Source organism: Thamnophis elegans, chromosome 12 (assembly GCF_009769535.1).
Source record: "Thamnophis elegans isolate rThaEle1 chromosome 12, rThaEle1.pri, whole genome shotgun sequence".
NCBI lineage: Eukaryota > Metazoa > Chordata > Lepidosauria > Squamata > Colubridae > Thamnophis > Thamnophis elegans.
In genome coordinates, this window is record NC_045552.1 from 2,464,133 (window position 1) to 2,488,741 (window position 24,609).

Genomic DNA, 24,609 nt, shown 5'->3' on the forward strand with positions numbered 1-24,609 from the left:
AGGGAAAGAAGAGAGAAGGAAGGACGGGAGGGAGGAGAAAGAGAGAGAAAGAAAGAGGGAAAGAAAGGAAAAAAGGAAGGAAGAGAAAGAGAAAGAAGGAAGGAGAGAGAAAGAAAGAAGGAAAGAGGGAAAGAAGAGAGAAGGGAGGGAGGAGAAAGAGAGAGAAAGGAGAGGAAGAGAAAAAAAGGAAGAGAAAGAGAGAAGGAGAGAGAAAGAAAGAAGGAGAGGGAAAGAAGGGAGGGAGAGAAGGGAGGGAGGAGAAAGAGAGAGAAAGAAAGAGAGGGAGAGAAAGAAAGGAAAAAAAGAAGGAAGAGAAAGAGTGAGAAGGAAGGAAGGAGAGGGAAAGAAAGAAAGAGGGAAAGAAGAGAGAAGGAAGGAAGGAAGGGAGGGAGTTGAAAGAGAAAGAAAGAGAGGAAGAGAAAGAAAGAAAGAAAGGAAGGACGGAAGGAAGGAAGGAAGAGAAAGAGAGAGGAGAGGGAAAGAAAGAGGGAAAGAAGAGAGAAGGAAGGGAGGGAGGGAGTTGAAAGAGAAAGAGAGGAAGAGAAAGAAAGAAAGGAAGGAAGAGAAAGAGAGAGAAGGAGAAAGAAAGAAAGAAAGAAAGAAAGAAAGAGGGAAAGAAGAGAGAAGGAAGGAAGGAGGGAGGGAGGAGAGAGAGACACACAGAGAGAACGAACTGTGCCAGGAAAACAAATCTCTGCAGCCAGCACAAACTCATGCTTACGGGTGCATTCCCCCCCCCCCCCCAAAAGGCTTTGGCTCCGCTCCCGTTAAAGTCACTCAGAGCAAGGAAGGGACTGGAAGTGAGAAAGCCTTAACAGGATCATAAAATCCACTCGGGGCAGAGAAGTTTTCGCCAGGCCTGGCTACGGGAAAAACCCAGCTGCTTCTTACAGCGGTTAAAAACTTCTTTTTTTTCCCCCCCTTCAATATTTCATGAGAAAGAGAGAGTTCGCTCCAAACCCCCCCAAAGAGGGGGGGGGAAAAAAAACACAACAGATGTTCAGGAAACCGTGCGGTAACCCTTAATCCCGGCTCTGGAGGACGCCGAAGGGAGATTTGCAGAACTCACACCGATCCCCCTTCTCACGGCACGCGAGCGAAGCCCCCACCCCTCCGGCCACAATCCGTTCCTAGCGAATCCCCCTTTGCAAAGAATTCCCCTCGAGGACTCACACAACACCCCCGGGGTTCTTCTTCCCAGATTCTACCACCTCAGACCTGCCCGCCAGATTTTCGCCTCCCGCCAGGGCTAAAACAAATTCGAGGCTGTGCATTTGTGCCGAGTTTCTAATCCCATTTCTCCCGGGATCTCTGGAAAGGCAGGAAATGCGGTGTGGGTGGCCACCTTAAATCGGTGGCCATCATTTCCCCCTGCCACACAAGCCACGGGTTGGGGGGGGGGGCCGTTAGCCACCGGCGGCTTCAATCGCTCGCTCTGGAAACGGCGTGGCTCAAGGCCGACGCTAAGCCAAAATGCCAACGTCACGGCGTTCATCCTGCGGTTGAATCCCAAGGATGGTTGAATGAGAGACACCTCATCCAGAAAATTGGGGGGACGGACGGACGGACGTGAAAGAATTCCTCGGAGGGGGTCTCTGTGCATCTCTCCCTCCCTTCCTCTCTCAGTCTGGAAGAACAAGCCAGAATAATCAAAGCCAGAAAGACCTTTCCAGATGCGAGGAAGCTTTTTTTTTGGGGGGGGGGGTGCACTTCCACAGCCGTTGTCCTTGTGGTGTTTTCTTACACCTCTACTTAAAGGGAGGTTGAAAAGCAGCTTTCAAAAATCAACTTGAACTCGTTCTCGTGTTTCATTTCAGCTTCAAAAATGATGAGAGAAGACGGGCAGGAGTTCAACAGGCACGTTAGCTTCGATCGGGGTTTCTCAACCTTGGGCAATTCAAAGACGTGTGGACTTCAACTCCCAGAATTCCCCCACCAGCAGGAGTTGAAGTCCCCGCCTTAAAAGTCATCAAAGCTGAGAAACTCTTTGGGTACTGTTAGAATATTCATGACTGGGAGAGACATGGTAACAAGGTCAGCCAATGAACAGGCATAGCAACTAAGCCAGCCAATGGGAGCGTAAACAGATCCGAGTCTGTGCTGAGAATCGAAACTGAAACTACTCTGTCTGCTCTGAACTTCTGAGAACAAACTGTTCTCCTCCTGATTGTGTTCTGCTTGCAACTTCCACCACGTTGGAAGAATCTACTGTTGTTATCGTACATTTTATTCATCTGTTGTTATGTATATAAAGAAGTTAATGAATCCAGCTGAATCAGTTTATCTGTGCGTGCTTTCTGGATTTGATTTTCCCGCAAGAAACTCTACAAGCACTTTACGCCTGTGTGTCTCAACTTTTCGGCCATGCATGGGACTTCCAACTCCCAACGAGGCCGACTGGGGAATTCTGGGAGTTGAAGTCCACACCTCTTAAAAGTAGCTAAGGCGGAGAAGCATTTGACTTGCTCAGAATCGTATTCCTGGCCCAGTTACTGTAATATTTCTTAGCAATAGCAGTTAGACTTATATACCGCTTCATAGGGCTTCCAGCCCTCTCTAAGCGGTTTAGAGAGTCCGCATATCGCCCCCAACAGTCTGGGTGCTCATTTCACCCACCTCGGAAGGATGGAAGGATGAGTCAACCCTGAGCCGGTGAGATTTGAACCGCCGAACTGCAGATAGCAGTCAGCTGAAGTGGCCTGCAGTACTGCACCCTAACCACTGCGCCACCTCTTGGGGGAAACCATGCCCAATATCCTAACCTACAGACTCCCGACCCTGCGCTTCCAAGCCCTTTTAATGCCAAGATCTAACTTAATGTATTTGTGATTTATTCGCGCCATTTCTACAATCGTGCCCCGGAAGGGTGGTCAGGACACCCAGGTAGTGCCAGCGCCCTCTGCAGCCCGAGATCGTCCCAAGCCGACAGCCGCAGCAGCCCGAAGCAACCCACGCCCAGCCCCAAGCTCACCTTCTGAGCCCCCGAGAAAGCATGATAGAAACAGGAGACGTAAGTCATGATGGCCTTCTCGTCGGGCCTGAGCGTGCCTACAATATCTGCGCAAGAGGAAAGAGAAAAAGAGAAAGCAGAGTCAAGGGCAACGCAGAAAATCCAGGTCCGGCCGGACATGCAGAAGACCAGAGGCAGGAAGGAAGACAGGTTACGCTCCCTGGGAGAACCAGACCTCAGCTAGGAACAGAAGATAGCCCTTCCTAACCCATTGTTTAGACCAGGACAAGGGTGGGCAATTAATGTTCCCATGACAAACTGGGATGGTTGAGGAGGGCTGAACCAAGAGGGCTGTAGACGTAGGTAAATTGGGAAGGAAAAACAAAATAGCAGTCCCCCTCAAAATAAAATCAAAATAGGGACTGCCCAAGGGCCAGGTGTGGCCTGGGACCCCTAAAATACCCAGGTCTGGCCAGAGGACCCCCCAGGGAATCTCTCAAAAGGAACTTAAATTTCGTCCTTGACTCCTCAAACAGGCCCTTCAACTTTCGGGCCTACAGGATGATTGCACTTCCTGTTCTGGGAGTTAGCAATAGCAGTTAGACTTATATAGCGCTTCATAGGGCCTTCAGCCCTCTCTAAGCGGTTTACAGAGTCAGCATATGGCCCCCAACAACAATCCGGGTCCTCATTTCACCCACCTCGGAAGGATGGAAGGCTGAGTCAACCCTGAGCGGTTGAGATTTGAACCGCTGAACTGCAGAACTGCAGTCAGCTGAAGTGGCCTGCAGTACTGCACCCTAACCACTGCGCCACCTCGGCTCTTGAAGCCCACATTTGTTCCGTGAAGTCACCTCCTTAGCGAGGACTTGTGACCGTGGGCTTCATCAACTTCTGCTCTTATTGACATCTTTGGGGGGAAGGAGAGGACGAATTTCGATGGAGTTTTGGAGTTTGGTTGGTTGGAGAGTCCAGGCCTTAAGTGTCGTAAAGCCTCTTAACATTTGCTTCTCCTTCTCCTAAGGTAGCCTCCATCTGTGACAGCCTCGTTTTCCACTTTCTCCCCAAAGGGATTTATGGTGAGTTTTGGGGGGGGGGGGAAATAGCCCATTTTTCTTTCCTGCACTGGGTGTCCCCAAGGTGATTTTTTTCCCCAAAAAGGGAAATCTGGACTTTCTGGTTTTTCTCTGAAGACCTTTCGCTTCTTAGATAAACTTCTATCATCTATCTATCTATCTATCTATCTATCTATCTATCTATCTATCTATCTATCTATCTATCTATCTATCATCTATCTAATTATCTATATAATTATCTATCTATCTATCTATCTATCTATCTATCTATCTAATTATCTATCTATCTATCTATCTATCTATCTATCTATCTATCTATCTATCATCTATCTAATTATCTATCTATCTATCATCTATCTATCTATCTATCTATCTATCTATCTATCTATCTATCTAATTATCTATCTATCTATCTAATTATCTATCTATCTATCTATCTAATTATCTATCTATCTAATTATCTATCTAATTATCTATCTATCTAATTATCTATCTATCTATCTATCTATCTAATTATCTATCTATCTATCTAATTATCTATCTATCTAATTATCTATCTATCTATCTATCTATCTAATTATCTATCTATCTATCATCTATCTATCTATCTAATTATCTATCTATCTAATTATCTATCTATCTATCTAATTATCTATCTATCATCTATCTATCTATCTAATTATCTATCTATCTATCTATCTATCTATCTATCTATCTATCTATCTATCTATCTAATTATCTATCTAATTATCTATCTATCTATCATCTATCTATCTAATCTATCTATCTATCTAATTATCTATCTAATTATCTATCTATCTATCTAATTATCTATCTAATTATCTATCTATCTATCTATCTATCTATCTATCTAATTATCTATCTAATTATCTATCTAATCTATCTATCTATCTAATCTATCTATCTAATTATCTATCTAATTATCTATCTAATTATCTATCTATCATCTATCTATCTATCTATCTATCTATTATCTATCTATCTATCTATCTATCTAATTATCTAATTATCTATCTATCTATCTATCTATCTATCTATCTATCTATCTATCTATCTATTTTATCTATCTATCTATCTATCTATCTATCTATCTATCTATCTATCTATCTATCTATCTATCATCTATCTAATTATCTATCTATCTATCTATCTATCTATCTATCATCTATCTATCTAATTATCTATCTATCTATCTAATTATCTATCTAATTATCTATCTATCTATCTAATTATCTATCTAATTATCTATCTAATTATCTATCTATCAATCTATCTATCTAATTATCTATCTAATTATCTATCTATCTATCTAATTATCTATCTATCTATCTAATTATCTATCTATCTATCTATCTATCTATCTATCTAATCTATCATCTATCTATCTATCTATCTATCTATCTATCCAATTATCTATCTATCTATCATCTATCTATCTATCTATCATCTATCTATCTATCTATCTATCTAATTATCTATCTATCTAATTATCTATCTATCTATCTAATTATCTATCTATCTAATTATCTATCTATCTAATTATCTATCTAATTATCTATCTATCTATCTATCTAATCTATCTATCTATCTAATTATCTATCTAATTATCTATCTATCTATCTAATTATCTATCTATCTATCTAATTATCTATCTATCTATCTATCTATCTATCTATCTAATCTATCATCTATCTATCTATCTATCTATCCAATTATCTATCTAATTATCTATCTATCATCTATCTATCTATCTATCATCTATCTATCTATCTATCTATCTATCTATCTATCTATCATCTATCTATCTATCTATCTATCTATCTATCTATCTAATCTATCTATCCAATTATCTATCTATCTATCTATCTATCTATCTATCTATCTATCTATCTATCTATCTATCTATCCAATTATCTATCTATCCAATTATCTATCTATCTAATTATCTATCTGTCTAATTATCTATCTATCTATCTATCTATCTATCTATCTATCTATCATCTATCTATCTATCATCTATCTATCTATCTATCATCTATCTATCTAATCTATCTGTCTAATTATCTATCTGTCTAATTATCTATCTATCTATCTATCTATCTATCTATCTATCTATCTATCTATCTATCTAATTATCTATCTATCTATCTATCTATCTATCTATCTATCATCTATCTATCTATCTGTCTGTCTAATTATCTATCTATCTATCTATCTATCTATCCATCCATCCATCCATCCATCCATCCATCCATCCATCCATCCATCCATCCATCCATCCATCCATCCATCCAAAAAGCTTCTTCAGCTTCTTGGGTAAGAAACCAGAAAGTCCAGTTTCCCATCTTGGGGGAAAAAAAGCACCTTTGGGACAGCCGGGACCTTGGAGGACTGAGAGATTCTCCGTAGAGATTCTGCACTGGGTCTTTGTAAAGGCTTGCCCTGGACTAGTTGAGGTCTCGGTTCCCCAGGTTGATCGAAGCAGCGCCCCACTCCTAGGGGAGTCAAAAGAAGCCAGGATTCTGGAAAGAACAGTAGCGGTTAATTGGGGAGGGGGGGAGAGAAAAACCCGCCGTCCGTCTCTGGTACCTTCTGCGCCCCAGAGAAGGCATGGTAGAAACTGGAGACATAGGTCATAATAGCCTTCTCATCAGGACGGGCCGTGTTGACAATGTCTGCAAAGAAGTATTAAAGACATCAGATACAACTTTTTATCTCCCAAAGGAATGTCATTTGCAGTCAAACATCATCACCACCAAGGGACTTCTCGGGCAACAATCCAGGGAATTGGGGGGGGGGGGGGGGAAAGTTACTGCCTACAAATCCAGAAGAACTGATACGGGATGTGAGCTAGCCTGTCCAACGAACAAGCTTGGGACGCTTATCCAAGATTTGTATCGCATTTCCTGCCATAACTCAAAACCCTGCTGAAAGATTGCAAGGCTCGTATATAATCATATGCAATTCCTTGCATTCTTTCTCGCAAAGGCAGGAATTTCAGGCTTGTTCTGTAACCTTCGGCAAGATCTCTTTCCGTGACATGGGCAAAGCTGGGAAACTGCCAGCTAGGCCGGAGGGAAGGGTCAAGCGGGGACTTAACTTGGAGTCGATGCACAGCTGCAAAGCTTGACTTGTGTTCCCCACCCCCCAGATCGATGAAACTTTATCTGGGTCTTCCCAGAGGAAGACAAACAATATGGGGAGATTCTTGTAATATAGGCCAGTGTTTCTCAAGTCCGGACATCTTCAAGTTGCCAAGGTTGAGAAACACTGATATAGGCGATAGGCAATAAAGTTACAAACTTCCGACTATTCACTTCTGGAGCTGTGGCTTGCAGCTGATAGGCGGCCATTACAAATTTGATTAACATTTTTTTTTTGCATTTACATTTCTATTGTTGTTGTTGTTATGAAATTCGATACAAATCATTGACTAAAAAGAGAGAGGATGTGGCTGTTGATGTAAAGAAGGAGGGTGGGGGGAGATTTTAAAATGACTCCGAAACATTTTTTTAGGAAATTACTTGTTTACAAGTCATATTCTTCCTTCTGATCGCATCTCAACGGATAATTGCAAATCTGTACATTTGCAAGCCTTGGGAATGGTTTTAGAATTCCACCCGAAGTCCTTCAACCTGTTTTAAAACAGCTGTTTCTAAAACAAAAAATTAATCCAGACGTTCGGCAGCAGATCAGGCTTGCAAGACTGAGGCCAGCTCAGATGACGAAACAGGATTCCACAGAAATATCAAAACTGTGTTTTATTGACAAAGAGGGAGTCCTTGACTTACAGCTATGAGTTACACTGAAAAACCTGACTTAAGGGCTGGGTCCTTGCTCTTTTATTGTTGTGGCCCACACAACAATTGTTGTGGAGCTGGCAGCAGATTCGGACAGTGAGGAGGATGGAGAGGAAGATGGGCCAGTCCTGGAGTCTGGGGAAGGCTCTGATGGGGGCTCTGTGTCGGAGGCAGAGAGGGGGCCAGGGCCGTCCGGCAGTTCTCAGCTGCCTTCGGAGTCGGACATCAGTGGGGCAGAAGAACAGCTGGAGCCTGTTCCCAGTTGCCAGATGAAGGGAACAGCTAAAGGACAGGGGTCGATTTGGGATTAAGGCCACAGGTGGATGATGAATGGCCCCTCCCAGAGGGAATAAAAGAGGAGCGAAAGGGGAGTGGAGCTTGCAGGAGACCATTAATTGGTTCGTCTCTAAGCCAGATAAGGTCTGTGACTGTAAATCCTCCCTTGAAAGACTTTGTTGGATGTGAATGAGAAAAATTCACAGTCAATCAAAGGGTTTATTTTTGCTTCATGCCCTTGGGAAGCCTTATCAGAACATTTACGACCGTCGCAGCATTTCCGTCACATGATCAAAATTCAGGCATTTACCAACCAGCCTGTATTTATGATGGGATCATATGACCTTCCCAGCCACCTTCACAAGCAGTCAATGGGAGGGGAAACCCTGACTTGCTTAACGACCACACGATCCACTTAAAAACGGTGGCAAGAAAGGTTGTAAAATGGGGCAAAACTCGCTTTAACAAATGCCTCACTTAATAACAAAAGTTTTGGGCTCAACTGTGGTCGTAAGTCGAGGGCTACCTGTAGGCTAATTCTGTAAACTGCCCTGTGAAGCTCCATGAAGCGGTATAGAAGTCTAACGCTTCTGCTCTCCAGCGCCAAGTTCACGCAGCTGGCTCCACTGAAACACTGTTGTGACATCTGCCTTGTGGATTTGTAGGCTTGGGGGACAAAATGGGACCCCCAAGGTATTTCAAGGCATCATCCTCTGCCTTACCTTCTGCGTCTAACATCTTGGGAATGTCAAGGTACTTCTCGGCAACCTCAAAAGCGTTGTTCAGATTCGTGACCGGATCGTCCTACGGAAAAGGAAAATCGCCAGAGAGGGTTAAAATTTGGTGGCGCCTAAATCGCTCACCCGGAGAGGATAAAGGTGCATTCCCCCTCCTTCTCACAATCACCATCCGTGCCCGATTTTCTATCCAAAGCTCTTGGCTTTCCTAAAGCTTCCAAATACAAATATTCCCATGGGAAAATGCACCAAAGCATCTTTGAAAGTCCTGTTCTAAAGATGGATCGTCCACAAATTATCGATTCTAGTATCATTTTAACGCGTGACCCGACAGTTGCGCGATAGACATATGCGCGATGACAAAATAGCGCCGATGAAAACGCAACGTCAAAATCGTGACGACAAAAATCACGATGACAAAAGCGCGATGACAAGCACAATAAAATTAAAAAAAATTTAGGGTTAGGGTTTTGTCGCGGTTTTGTCGTCGTGCATTTGTCGTCGCGCTATTGTCGAAAATCAATTAGCGATTTTGTCGGCGCTCATTTGTCCGTCGCGGTTTTGTCGGCGCGCATATGTCTATCGTGCATTTGTCGGTGAACCTTTTAATGGGTACGGGGACCCTGTTCCAAGTTAGAACGAACTAGATGAAATTCCAAATCCCTTCAGACTTGACCAGGAATGGGCTTCAAATATTGCGGCAACGGGTTCGCTGCCCCGTTGCTGGGTGGGCGTGGCTATGGTGGGTGTGGCCTAGTCGGCCTCCTGAACCACAGGGGGGGTGTTTTTCGTTGTCCCCAGGTTCCAGAGGCTTTTTTTGAGCCTCCTGGAGGGCGAAAACTGCTTCCCCCAGGCTCTGTTTCCAGACTTCCGGAGCCTCCAGTAGGTCCATTGTCCCCCCTCCCCGAGCCTTCATGAGGACCCTGCACTTACCTGGCATGATGAAAGGGCCGCTTGGAGACTCCTGGGAGGAACGGGGTGGGGTGGGCGTGGCCAGTCAGGGGTGGCATTTGGGGGTTCGACAAACAAGGCAGAATCCTAGCCAGAGGATTGCCTAACCCCCAGCAGCCCATCCTTGGATCTGACCATGATTTGTCTGGATATTTTAGTCCACAATCAGGGACAAAATCTCGATCTTGCGATCGATTAAGGTCAAATTCCTTTTTCTTGGTCGAGAAGCTCCAGTTGGCGAGCATGACTTACCCTAGGAGCAGTGTTTCTCAACTTTGGCTGCTTTTAAGGTGGGCGGACTTCAACTCCCAGGATTCCCCAGCCAGCAAAGCAAAAGCTAGCTAGGGATTCTGGGAGTTGAAGTCCACCCACCTTAAAGTGGCCAAGGTTGACCTCTGACCATAGAAAGACAATTGCTGGCTGGAGAATTCTCGGAGTTGAAGCCCACCCATTGTAAAATGGTCAAAGTGGAGAAACAGTGGCCTAGAGCAGGGATGGCTAACCTTCTTCTGAAGGTGTGGCAAAACTGTCCGCGCGCATGTGCGTGCCCACCCACCTTCACATGCGCAAGCGACCCCCCCCCTCCCACGCATGCACGAGTGACTCCCACGCGGACTTCCGGTTGACCCGTTGGGCCTGTTTTTCTCCCTCTCTATGCTCCGGAGGATTTCCTGAAGCCTGGGGAGGGTGAAAAAAATCAGCCAGCCAGCGTGCTGGAGCTGACGAAGACTGCCACGCCAGCAAATATGGCTACACGTGCCATAGGTTCGCCCAGAGTAACCCAGGATTTATTTATTTATTATTATTTTTGCAGAATTGGGGTTTGTTCCCCAGGCCTCACTCAACTCTCCTGCATCTGGAATTGCAGGAAAAAAAACGGATTTACCCAGGGTTAAGGTGGAGAATATTTCAAAACCAAGAAGCGGAAGATAAAACGGCAAACTCGCCCAAATATACCTTTCTAAGCTTGTCGTATTCAATGAGTTCTGGTCGGTGTCTGTGGATCAAGGCGTTAAAAGCAAGACCGTCTTTCCAACTGTAAAATAAGGGAATAAAAAGAGAGGGTCAAGCCTCTTCAGAAGCCAACCGTGTCTTCGAAAGGACGGTATCTCAAAAACGAGGTGTCCCGTTGGGACAGCAGAGTTTAACGGAAGGAGATTCACATCGGAAGGGATCTGGTGGCGCTTTTTCCAACACAGGCTCAGATCAAACTTGTGGGGCCCTTCTGAACATTCCAACAACATAGCTTACAGGTCCCATGATAAGAAGAAATGGCAGCAGATTTGAGAATTTATGTTCTGAAATGTATAGGCCATGTACTGTATTTTTCAGAGTATAAGACGCACCTTTTTCCCTCAAGAGAGGCTGAAAATCTGGGTGCGTCTTATACACAGAATTCAGCCTTTTGTGCCACCCGAAACCCCGCCCCCTTCGCAAAAATGGCCGTGCATAGCTTGTAGGAGGCTTTCAGAGAGCTCCTGGGGGCTGGGGAGGACAGAAGTGAGCGGAAAACGGGCCGTTTTTGGCTCAATTTTGCTCCCCCAGCACCCAGGAGCACTCTATAAGCTTCCTAAAGGCTATCCATGCCCCTTTTGGGACAAAAACCGGGCCCGTTTTCGCAAAAAAACCAGGCCATTTTGGGAGGTTTGCAGAATGCAAAAAAAAAATTTTTTTTTTAAATTTGCTTCTTCAAACCCTTGCTGCGTCTTATACTCCGGTGCATCTTATACTCCGAAAAATGTGGTATATATCTCACTGTTTGGGAGCGACTCTGAGCAGTATGTAAATTGTGAATCTTCCAGAGGATCACGGAAAGAGAAAATATAAGAGGAATTATTCCAGAGGTTGGGGCTGTGCAGCCATTTTTGCGGGGGCGGCTGTGGCTGTTGAGTGTAGCGTGTATCAGGAGTAAGCTGTGGAGAGGACAAGGTTGAGCAAAGATAGGTGGATTTAATGAGGTCGAGGAGTCAGTGATCAGGGCTGTATTCTCTCTGACATTTCCTTCCTTCCTTCCTTCCTTCCTTCCTCCCTCCCTCCTCCACATTCTATTCCTTTCCTTTCCATCCCTTTCTTTCTTCTCTATTTCCTTTCCTTCTTCTCTATTTCCTTCCCTTCCCTCTTTTCTTTGTTTTTCTGAAATTCTTCTCTTTTCCCCAAGCTCCAGGGAAGGGCAGACAGCTCTTACCAAAAGCCCAAATTGTTCCCTTGCACGAGTTTTGAAATCAGGACCAGAACGGCCAAATGCCCATCCCCGACCAGGGTCAACTAAGTTGAGGGGGTGGAGGGTGAAAGGCTGCACCATCACCCCTTAAACCTTGCTGTGCATTGTGAAGGATCAACCCCTCTGGGGCCTTTTCCCTACCGGATGCTTCATTGGATCGGCATCCATCAACCCGCCAGACGGAACAACCTTGCTACAGCCAGCTGTCAACACAAGAGCCTTTTTGTGGGGAAAAAAAGGGGGAAATTTCGCAAAGTTCCTTGGGTTCTCCAAATCCTGAGCCTCAGGTCCCAGCAGAAAGCTTCAGAAAAACTTGGCTTCCTGGCTGGCAGAATCTTTCATGGCGCAGCACGAAGCCAAGAAGTGAATGCTTTGCAGGCTTTCTAAAGAGGCCCAATTCTCTGGTTATGAGACAGCAGGTTGCCTATTTCAAAGAGGGGAAAAGCAAGTGTTGGCCAAAAGGAAAGAAGGAGGAAGAGGAGGGGGAAGAGGAGGAAGAAGAAGAGGAGGAGAAAGGAGGAGAAAGGAGGAGAAGAAGAAAAGGAAAAGGAGAAGAAAAGAAAAGAAAAAAAGAAAGGGAGAAGGAGGAAGAAAGGGAGAAGGAGAAGGAGAGGAGGAGAAATGGGAAGAGGAGGAGAAGAAGAAGGAGAAGAAAAGAAGAAGAGAAGGGGACAAGGAAAAGTAGGAGGAGAAGAATGAGGAGGAGGAGAAGAAAAGGAGGAGAAGAAAAGAAAAAAAGAAAGGGAGAAGGAGGAAGAAGAGGAGAAGGAGAAAGAGAAGAAGAGGAGGAGAAATGGAAAGAGGAGGAAGAAGAAGGAGAAGAAAAGAAGAAGAGAAGGGGAGAAGGAAAAGGAGGAGGAGAAGGAAGAGGAGAAGAAGAAGAAAAGGAGAAGCAGAAGGAGAAAAGAAAAAGAGAAGGGGAGAAGGAAAAGGAGGAGGAGAAGGAAGAGGAGAAGAAGAAGAAAAGGAGAAGCAGAAGGAGAAAAGAAAAAGAGAAGGGGAGAAGGAGGAGGAAAAGAAGGAGAAGAAGAAGAGGAGAAATGGGAAGAAGGAGAAAGAGAAGAAAAGAAGAAGAGAAGGGGAGAAGGAAAAGAAGGAGGAGGAGGAGGAGGAGGAGGAGGAGGAGAAGAAGGAGGAGGAGGAGGAGGAGGAGGAAAAGGAGAAGGAGGAGGAGAAGGAGAAAAGAAGAAGAGAAGGGGAGAAGAAGGAGGAGAAGAAGAAGAGGAGGAGAAATGGGAAGAGGAAGAAGAAGAAAAGAAGAAGAGAAGGGGAGAAGGAAAAGGAGGAGGAGGAGGAAGAGGAGAAGAAGAAGAAGGAGAAAAGAAGAAGAGAAGGGGAGGAGAAGGAGGAGGAAAAGGAGGAGAAGAAGAAGAAGAGAAATGGGAAGAGGAAGAAGAAGGAGAAGAAAAGAAGAGAAGGGGAGAAAGAAAAGGAGGAGGAGGAGAAGAAGAAGAAGGAGGGTTACCTGATGTGGAAATTTTGCACGTTGACGTTCTTATAAGGGGCGGTTTTCCTTTGGCACCACAATAAGAGTCCTTCTTTGGCTGAAGTCTCTGCAGAGAGAGAGAGAGAGAGAGAAAGAGGAGGGAATGGTGTTGTTCGGCTTGTGTTGCCGCAAGGGCGAGTTCACAACATCACACTGTAAGTCCAGACAACAAAGAATTAAGCTATGTTTTTCAACAGTAGCACATTTCAAGAGACTTCGACTCCCAGAATTGAAGCCCAGACATCTTTAGAACAGCCCACGCTGAAAAACCCCTGAGATGGAGCCAAATCTATAAACCTAAATCCAAATAAATCAGAGCTCTTTGGGATGCTTCCCTTCCACAAAGAACAGCCTTGTCCCGAGAGGAGGATATTTTATTTCTCTTCCACGCTATTTATACCCCCGTCCCGATCCCCGGACTCTCAACGGGTGACAAGAGATTAAAACACAGAGAAATAAAACAGATCCCACCTAAATCAGGGCCAAAAAGAGAAGTGAATATGTCTTCTCCACAAATGGCTTTCACGTGTCTGCAAACAGCCGGGGGGGGGGGGGGGGGGGCGCTTGGGACCCCACCCACCCCTGAATGGAAACCAGGTTGGGAAGGGGCTGGGGGCGCACAAGAGAGGCAGTCTTTGGAGGTATTTTGTAGGATGAAGGCCAAATCAAGTCAGCATTCGAATCACAGCTGGCTGGCTGCAGAACACAACTAGCTACCGTATTTTTCGGACTATAAGATGCACCGGTGTATAAGACGCACCAAGATTTCGAAGGGGTAAGTAAGAAAAAAAAAGTTTATATCCTCCCCGGCCCCCAGGAGCAGGCTTCAGCAGGGCTGGGGGAAGGCAAAAACGTCCCCGTTTTTGTGAAAAATGGGTGGGAAATGGGCTGTTTTGTCACAAAAACGGAGGCGTTTTTGCCTTCCCCTAGCCCTGTTGAAGCCTTCAGAGTCCATTTTTCACAAAACAGTCCGTTTTTCACAAAAACGGGATGCGGGGATGGGGCTTCGGGAGGCCAAAAACAGCTGTCTTCGGTGTATAAGACGCACCAACGTTTCCACGCTCTTTTAAAGGTGCGTCTTATACTCTGAAAAACGCGGTACTTAAAAGGGGAAAAAAAGATTCAAGGAATAGTGGGAAAAAGAGAGAGAGAGAGACATTTGCCGAGCAGATGGGGAAAACTAAGAGGGAACGAAAGGAAGGATTTCGTTTTATTAAGCTCCATCCTTCCAGCTACTCTCTGCTACCTTCTGTGCCCCAGATCGAGTAAACCCTACGAACGACACAGGTACATCCTCAACTTAACGACTGTAGTTGAGCCTTTAAGGTCTTTAAGTGGGCCGCCACAGGATTAAGTTCTCATTTTACGATTTTTCCTGCAGCCCTCATTTAGACAGACATTCGGAGGCCGCTGAAGTTTGCAGGGCCAAGTTTTCAACTACATCAATCGCGGTTACTGCAGCTGAGTGAGCATCTGTGCCCGGAAAGATTTATGGGGGACTGATCCAGCGCAGAAAAAGACACTCCTAAGGTGTGAGCAGCATCCTGGATCACCAACAACAGGCTTCCTCCTTGGATTTTAAATCTCTTCCTCTCACACACGGTAAATGCCAGTAAAGGCCGTCTCCACATGTGTCGGGCCACCCTTCCCATCAATCTCGGCCCATCCGACCACTCTGGAAGGGGTCGAGATAGGAAAAGGTGGCTTAAACCAGTGTTCTTTGAACCTCAAGATGTGTGGACTTCAACTCCCAGAATTCCTGGCTGAGCCACTCCCAGAATTCAGTCAGGAATTCTGGGAGTTGAAGTCCACACATCTTGAGGTTGCCACCTTGGAAGAACGGCAGAGCCAGGGATTCTGGGAATTGGAAGCCTGCCAATCTTGAAGTTCATCAAGCATGCTGGCTGAGGAATTCTGGGAGTTGAAGTCCACACATCTTGAGGCTGCCACCTTGGAAGAACGGCAGAGCCAGGAATTCTGGGAATTGGAAGCCTGCCAATCTTGAAGCTCATCAAGCATGCTGGCTGAGGAATTCTGGGAGTTGAAGTCCACACATCTTGAGGCTGCCACCTTGGAAGAACAGCAGAGCCAGGCATTCTGGGAATTGGAAGCCTGCCAATCTTGAAGCTCATCAAGCATGCTGGCTGAGGAATTCTGGGAGTTGAAGTCCACACATCTTGAGGTTGCCACCTTGGAAGAACGGCAGAGCCAGGGATTCTGGGAATTGGAAGCCTGCCAATCTTGAAGCTCATCGAACATGCTGGCTGAGGAATTCTGGGAGTTGAAGTCCACTAAAAAAAAAAATGGCCGAGCTCGGAAAACACTGGGATAATCGGAAGGCTGTGGCTGCTGACTTGGGATGAGTGTGAGAAAAGGGGCAATCTCGCAAGCCCAAATCTGCCTCTTACCTTCCACTGAAATATCCTGGATGGCAAACCGGAGAATGATGGTCCAGATCATACCCAAGGTCATCTTGGCGTTGCCATCGACAATTTCTGGAGAAAGAGAGAGTGGGAAGAGATTGAGCAAAGGGTCTCTGCAGGGGCCTATTCACAGCTTCGTAGAAAATGAAGATTATCCAGACGAAAGTCTCTATGGAGATTCTCAAGTCATCCAGGCTGTTTTTTTGTTTTTCCTTGAAGAGGTTTCGCTTCCCATCCAAGAAGCTTCTCCAGTTCAATTTCAGTTCCGCTCAGCTCAGAACTGAAGAAGCTTCTCGAGTGAGAAGCGAAACGTCTTCATTGAAAAAGATAAAAGCCCAGTTGCCCTTTTGAAAAACCACCCGTGGGACAATCCGGATGGAAATATGCAGGAACTGTTTCTGAAGCAAACATTTCCATCAAGGTCACCTTCCTTACTCTCTACTTACTACACCTTTCTACTGGAGAATGTGCACACCCTGGCTGATTGCAGGCGGAAGTAGGATATGCCCGAGGACAAAGGAACTGCCTGTTACTATCAGTTTGCAACACCGGGACGATTGGGACAAAAGCAGGAACAATGCTTTCTCGGTCGCCCGGGGAAATGAACCTGCGTAGAGGCTGAATTGCTCGTAATCGTACCTGTGCAAGTTTACTATTCCATGAAAATCGGGCCAACGGGTTCCCAGCACAGGCAGCATGAAGCCAGAACTCTGACTGATTCTCTCAAGCACATCCACACGCACAGATCACCAATACTCTCAACCAAAGGAAAATGCAATTAAAAAAAATAATTGCACTTCCTCTTATGTATTAGCTCAGGGGTACCAAACTCAAAGCCTGCAGGCCGGATCCGGCCCGTGATGTGGTTGGATTTGGACAAGGGGGCCATCTTGGAACATGTAAGGAGTATGCCCAAATATGGGAGGAGGCCTATTGCTCCCTTTCTCTGTCTATCGGCTCATCACAAGAGACCATCCAGACAGAAAGCCAATATTTTACTGTTGCCTTTGTTACATTTGTGTTGTATTTGTGCTGATAAATAAATCTATACTAGTCTTCCTTTATTTATTTATCAGCACAAATACAACATATATATACACACACACACACACACACACACATATATACATATATACGTACATACATACATACATTTAGTGTCCCAGTTAGGGTATGGCTAGCTGATCTATACTAGTCTCCTTTTATTTATTTATCAGCACAAATTGCTCCCTCCCTCTCTCTCTCTCCCTCCCTCTCTCTCTCTCTCTCTCTCTCTCTCTCTCTCTATATATATATATATATATATATATATATATATATATATATATATATATATATATATATGTATATGTGTGTGTGTGTGTGTGTGTCTGTGTGTCAGCACAAATTGCTATATATATATGTGTCTGTGTGTTCTCTCTGTGTGTGTGTAGGTTAGTCTTTGGTTATTCAGGTTTTATATATATATCCTCAGATTTATAGGAGTGTCATTTTGGGAAATACCGTTGGGGAATTTTACCATGCTGGCAAATCACCTTTTTGGGTCCTTTTTATTCTTCCTTTTCCATAGTTTCTTTTATTCTTTTATCACTTGCAAATCTAATAAGCAACCACATAATTCTGCTCTCAGCCTTCTTTCACAACCCATAAAAGACCATTTTTATCCACCACCACCCCCGAGTGGGGAAACTGAGGCTGCAGCAGCACAGTGCTTGGCTCTCATCCAAACAGCATGGGGGAGGGAGGGGGGGGGAAGACCCAGTCTTAATCTCAGGCTTAGCCCAGGCAAGCGCCCAGCTGCGCCAAGAATGTCTATCCTAAGGAAGCCTGCTGTGTTTGTGGTCCCAGCAACGGGGCACGACTGCGAAGAGCTGCAGGAAAAAACACAGCTTACCCTGGAAGTGGATCAGGAGAAACGAAGGGAAAAGGAGGCCAAGGAAGGAGCAGAGCCGACGAGCAGCAAAATTCGGGAGCCGGAATGGAAATACAGATTTGCAATTTCCAGCCCAGTATTTTTTTTCTTGGGGGGGGGGGCACTCAGCTCAGCAGCTAAGTGCGTTTTCCTCATCAGATGTGAAAATCTACGGCAGGAGTGTCAAACTCACGGCCCAGGGTGCTTAGATCTGGCCGGCCTGGAAATAGCGAAGGACCAGCCCACTGTGCCTCTGCCAGCGAAAACTGGAGCTCGGAAGAGCAGCACACAGGCCTCCCGAGCTCCATTTTCGCTGGCGGAGGGTTGCAGGAAGCCGTCGCAGTCCAAAATGGCGCTCGGGAGCCCGTTTTCGCTGGCGGGGTGGTTCAGGCCACCACAGGCATCTCCGACATGAGTGACGTCAAGCTGGCCACGCCCCGCTGGTGGCCCTCCAATGTCAAGCATAACAGCTGATGTGGAACCTCAATGAAATCGGGTTTGACACCGCACGGAGAAGGGTGGGGGATCCAATCAGCAGCCCACCCTGTCCTTAGCTTAACCCTGCCGGGATGGAGAAGAACAAGGAAGGGGTCTGGACTTAAAGGCAAATGAGTACCCTTCCCCCAAAATATAAAGGTTAAAAAAAGAAAAGCAGAGTTCGTTTTGAAGGCAGCTAATTTCCCCATCATGAGACCTTTGATTAGGAAGGGTTCCAAGTTTAGAAAACTCCCACTTTAAGAGCCGAGGTGGCGCAGTGGTTAGGGTGCAGTACTGCAGGCCACTTCAGCTGACTGTTATCTGCAGTTCAGCGGTTCTAATCTCACCGGCTCAAGGTTGACTCAGCCTTCCATCCTTCCGAGGTGGGTGAAATGAGGACCCAGACTGTGGGGGCAATATGCTGACTCTGTAAACCGCTTAGAGAGGACTGAAAACCCTATGAAGCGGTATATAAGTCTAACTGCTATTGCTAAGACAGTCGGTAGTAAATGGGGGGGAAGATTACCAGTGCAAAAACTCTTTTTAAAAATCGCACTCACGGGCCGGCCCTCTTACCTTCAGCTCCTATGGACACCAACTTGACTCCTTTGCTGGCGATGAAATCCAAAGCTTTGTTCACGTTGTTGATTTTATGTACTCTCATTTTCCCTCTTTCCGGCTTCGGTAACCGTTCTCCTGAAATCCACAAATAAAGAAAAGGCAGGATGTTAAAAAGATCCCGAAAACAAATCTAACTGAGAATCGGAATGTCGAGAGCACATGTAGTCCTCGGCTTACGGCCACAATTCCTGATGCTAAGCGAGACGTTTGTCAAGTGAACGTTGCCCCGCTTTACGACTTTTCTGGCCGCGGTCGTTAAGTGAATCGCTGCGGTGCTCAGGTTGCGAAGCGAGTCTGACTAACCCATTGGCTTCAATTGTTGGATGGTCGCAAAAGGGTATCTATGGGACCCTGGGACACTGCAAACCGCCATAAATATGAGTTAGCTGTCAGACGTCTGAATTTTGATCACGTGATCATGGGGATGTCGTAAATGCGAAAAAGGTCGTAAGTCACCTTTTTCAGTGCCGTTGTAACTTTGAATGGTCACTAAATGAACTGTTGCTAAGTCGAAGGCTACCTCTACAGGCAGTCCTCGACTTATAACCATTCGTTCAGCAACTGTTCAATATTCCAATGGCACCGTAAAAAAGTGACTTACATCTGTTCCTCCCGCTTACGACCGCCGCAACCTCCCCACAGTCATGTGACCAAGATTTTACCACTTGGCAAACCAGAATGTAGTTACCGCCGTATCCTGGATCCTGTAACTGCAATCCGCGAATTTCGCAGCTGGTTCGGACAAGCCAAGGAAAAGCTGGATTCGCTTAATGACCACATGACTCACTGAAAAACTGCAGTGATTCATTTAACAACAGTGGTAAAAAGAGGTTGTAACATCGGGCAAAACTCAGTTAACAACAGCCTGGCTTAGCAACGGAAACTCTAGCCCTCCGGGATTATCATAAATTTGCATCCTGCCATATTGGAAAACCTCTATCAACAATGAGAGGGAGAGAGACAAAGCCATCTGTTTCGCTTGTAAACCTTCTGGCTGTATTTTTAAAACAACATACAATTCATTTCCTCATCCCTCTGCATCTCTATCTCTCTCTCTCTCTCCCCCTCCCTCCCTCCCTCCCTCTCTCTCTCTCTCTTTCTTTTGAATGGCTCTTTTCCTTAAAGGGTCAACCCAGTCTCTGTGTGCCTTTTGGCTCAGAAAGGAGTCCCAGCGGATGGATGAACAGAAATTTTTCCCCCCAAAGCGTATTCCTTTAATTATATTGTTCTCTCTCTCTGTACAATTGCAATAGAAAAGAACATTTGTAGCTCGGGGTCCATAATACAACTGTTGACATATGACACACAATTTCTCCCCCCCCCCCCAATTCACATATTTTTCCGCATAATTTGAGCCACCCTGCAAAAATCAAAATGAGGCCAAACTATCTATCTATATGTCCCTATCTAATCTATCTATCATTCTATCTCTATCATTCTATCTCTATCGTATATCTATCTATCTATCTATCTATCTATCTATCTATCTCTATGTATCTATCATTTTCTATCTATCCATTCTCTCTATCTCTCTATGTATCCCTATCTAATCAATCAATCATCTCTTATCATTCTATCTCTTATCATTCTCTCTCTCTCTCTCTGTATCTATTATTCTCTATCTATCCATTCTATCTATCTATCTATCATCTATCTATCTATCTATCTATCTATCTATCTATCTATCTATCTATCTATCATCTATCTCTGTATCTTATCATTCTATCTATCATTCTATCTCGCTCTATCTCTCTATCTATCTCTATGTATCTATCATTTTCTATCTATCCATTCTCTCTATCTCTCTACGTATCCCTATCTAATCAATCAATCAATCAATCATCTCTTATCATTCTATCATTCTCTCTCTCTCTCTCTCTGTATCTATTATTCTCTATCTATCCATTATATCTATCTATCATTCTATCATTCTATCTATCATTCTATCTATATCTACATCTCTATATCTATCTCTGTATCTATCATTATCTATCCATTCTATCTCTCTCTCCCTATCTAATCTCTATCTATCTTTCTATCTCTATCATCTATCTATCTATCTATCTATCTCTCTATCTATCTCTATCTATCTATCTCTATCTATCTATCATCTATGTATCTATGTATCTATGTATCTATGTATCTATGTATCTATGTATCTATGTATCTATGTATCTATGTATCTATCTATGTATCTATGTATCTATGTATCTATCTATCTATCTATCTATCAATCATAGAAAAGAAAGGAGGGAAGGAAGGAGGGAAGGAGAGAAGGAGGGAGGGAAGGAAAGGGAGTAGGAGAGAAGAAACGAGGGAAGGAAAGAGGGAGGGAGGGAAGAAGAAGTAGGACCGTTGTAAGATAAGATGGATCTTCAAGTATATTGTCAACAGTAGGGAAAAATTGTTATAAATACATATTATTAATAACAGTTATGAGATCATATAATTGTGAATGTATATATGAAATTGATAAAATAAAATAAATTATTAAAAAAAAAAGTTATGACGACACTTTAAAAAAGTGACTTATAATCATTTACACACCTGCAACGGGTGTAGCATCCCCATGGTCAAGTGATCAGAATTCAGACACTCGGCAACTGGCATGTACTTACGACTGTTGCGGTTTCCCAGGGTCACGTGATGCCCCTTGTGCGACCTTCTGACAAGCGAAGTCAAATGGGGAAGCCAGAACCCCTTAACAAGCGTGTGTGACTAACTTAACTGCAGTGGTTCGTTTAACAACGGTGGCAAGAAAGGTCATAAAATGAGGCAGAACTCGCTTAACAACTCTCTTGCTTAGTGATCGAAATTTGGGTCTGTGATCTGTGGTCGTGATTCAAGGAGGTAGCCAAGTTTAAGAGCTTTGGGAGTCAAGAAAAGATTTCAGACATCTGGTCACAAGTATCCTTCATCTTCCTCATCAAACAGCTTTAATCAACTGGACGCGCTAAAAATTGTTTGGGAATTCTCAGAATGGCCTTTCCAACAAAAATGGGAAGACCCCAATTTGGAGAGGGCCACGCCAGGAAGACCCAAGCATCCAGAATCATCTCAAGAAGCAAGAGCCGAGGTGGCGCAGTGGTTAGAGTGCAGTACTGCAGGCCACTTCAGCTGACTGCTATCTGCAGTTCGGCGGTTCAAATCTCACCGGCTCAAGGTTGACTCAGCCTTCCATCCTTCCGAGGTGGGTGAAATGAGGACCCAGACTGTGGGGGGGCGATATTCTGACTCTGTAAACCGCTTAGAGAGGGCTGAAAACCCTATGAAGCGGTATATAAGTCGAACTGCTATTGCTATTGCTAAGCTACCAAGAGAAGGAGCTTTTAAGAGACCCGAGAAGTCTTCTGTGGCCTCACAACACATCGGCCATCCGGAGCCTCACCTGAAATGACCTCCAGCAACAGCATTAGTTTGAGACCATCCCGGAAGTCTTCGTCAATGTTCTCGATCTGCGTGCCGGCTTTCCGAAGGTGGGAATTGCACCATGCTGTGAATGTCTAGAAGAGAAAAGACGGAGAGAGATGAAATTTGGGGACACTGAAGACTCAAAAATGCACAGATGGGCACAGCACTGGACCGGACGCTTGTGTTTCTTGAAGACAAGAGGAAAACCAACGGAGACGTTATTTTGGCCGAGAAGATGACATCCATAGGATGCCAATTTTCTGCCCCTCATCCCATCCACCATGTAACTGCTCCGAAATCGAGCTGGTATCAGGTCCAAAGAACCAAGAACGACAGAAGCTACTTCCAAATAGTTCCTTCATGCTTGGATAACCCAACGACAATGCCAATGCGAAGACAATGGGAAGACAATGCCAGACAGAAATCTTGCTATTGGCAATAGTTGATTTATATTTAATATCGTTGCTCTGTATTTAAGAGTTGCTTTATATTTAATATACTACTAAAGATATTGGGTGATCCTCAACTTACAACAGTTCATTTAGTGACGGTTTGAAGGTCCGACAGCACTGAAGAGAGTGATTTATGACTGTTTTTTCACATTTCCAACCCTTAGAGCCCTCCCACAGTCACATGATCAAAATTCAGATGCTTAGCAACCGACTCATATTTATGACGATTGCAGTGTCCGGGGGGGGGGGGGAGTGTTTCACACGATCCCTTTTTGTGACCTTCTGACCAGGAAAGCCAACGGACAAGCCAGCTTCACTTAACAACTGTGTTGCAATTCATTTAGTGACTGTTCGACTTTACAACAGCATTGAAAAAAGCGCCTTCTACAAATTTCTCACGCTTGCGACCCGCTGAAGGAGCATCAAAATTCAGAGGCTTGGCAACTGGCATGCACTTACGACGGCTGCAGGGTCCCAGGGTGATGTCCTAATCGTGACCTTCAGACAAGCCAAGTCAATGGGGAAGCCAAGTTCCTTTTAACAACCGTGTCACTAATTTAACAACTGCAGTGATTCGCTCCACAGCTGAGGCAAGAAAAGTTATATCATAACTTTATATAGGGGAAGGGGAAACTTCTCTTGTTTAGCAACAGAGGTTTTGGGTTCAATTGTGTAAGTCAAGGAGCCACAAGGGACACAGGGCTCGGTGTGAACTTGCACGGAGCTTCCTGGAATCGTCTTTTCAGTAAACAGGTGAAGAAATTTAGAAAAGTCCCAGTTGCAATTTCTCCTTTTTGGAAAATTGCATAAGCCTCACAAAGTTTACTTTGGGCCTTGTCCGCTGTATCAGGGACAGCTTTAAGAAGATGACCCCGTCAGATAGTTTTCGGAGGGAGAGGATGAGCAAGGAACGCCATGTGGGGGAAACGGTTTGAAGGAAACTGCTTCTCGCCCTCTTTCACCATCTCGACGAATCATCAAGAGCAGAAGATCAGAAAGGGGAAAAAATGGAAATCTAATCTTAACAAGTGGCACTCGTGATCGTCCCAGCATCTGACGAAACCGTGAGATGCGGCCAAGATGAGACAAGCATAAAAGGAGAAAAAAAATTTTTTGCCACCAAAATAGGTTGGGTTTATGCAGCGCATTAATAATAGAACAACAGAGTTGAAAGGGAACCTTGGAGGTCTTCTAGTCCAACCCCCTTCTCAAGCAGGAAACTCTGTATCATAAATATTCCTTGGAAAGACTGTTTGCCAGACCTTACGGAATGGGAAGGAGAGGAATTCACATTCGTTTAATAAAAGCGGTTTTGATTGTCTTAAATTTTAAATGGTTATCTTTGCTAACACTTATTAATAAATTTCTGTTTAGAGATGGCTATAAAGGTAAATTGCTCTTGGGCCTGTGGAGAGGAGAGGTGAGAAAAATAGTAAATAATTTTCAGCTAACTACAATAATAATGAAGAAATGTTAATGGACAATATTTAATGTGTTGTACTGGTAAAAGTAAAATGGACAGAAGTGTTAATTTGTGAGTCGGGGGGGGGGGGAAGGAGAGGGAATGTTAGATATCCTTTTAATCGACTTTCTTTTAGAATATGGCATAAAGATGTAAAGTTATGGCAGATTCACTGAGACTGCGGGGAAAAAAAAATGCCAGTAGGTGGTTGTGTCCTTAAAAGCCTAATTAAATGAAAATTGTGGTATAGTAATAGTAAAATATATAAATTCTATAACGTACAATCCAAACTGAATGAAATATATGTAATGATTGTGGAAGAAACGCACGAAA

The 24,609-nt window shown here is 44.5% G+C and overlaps 1 protein-coding gene across 2 annotated transcripts in view; it reads right to left on the reverse strand.

The window, feature by feature from the left end:
• Window positions 1-24,609, reverse strand: part of ACTN4 (actinin alpha 4) — a 65,634-nt gene that overhangs the window by 26,109 nt on the left and 14,916 nt on the right. Inside the window, exons 2-8 of one of the 2 annotated variants that reach the window (XM_032227369.1) lie at window positions 22,340-22,454; window positions 18,907-19,026; window positions 15,927-16,013; window positions 13,498-13,585; window positions 10,769-10,847; window positions 8,846-8,927; window positions 2,972-3,057 (exon numbers count right to left, since the gene is read on the reverse strand). In XM_032227369.1, coding sequence (XP_032083260.1) covers window positions 2,972-3,057; window positions 8,846-8,927; window positions 10,769-10,847; window positions 13,498-13,585; window positions 15,927-16,013; window positions 18,907-19,026; window positions 22,340-22,454 — 657 coding nt within the window. Of the gene's footprint in view, window positions 1-2,971; window positions 3,058-6,636; window positions 6,723-8,845; window positions 8,928-10,768; window positions 10,848-13,497; window positions 13,586-15,926; window positions 16,014-18,906; window positions 19,027-22,339; window positions 22,455-24,609 lie in introns of both variants that reach the window. The other variant, XM_032227367.1, reaches the window with a different exon arrangement.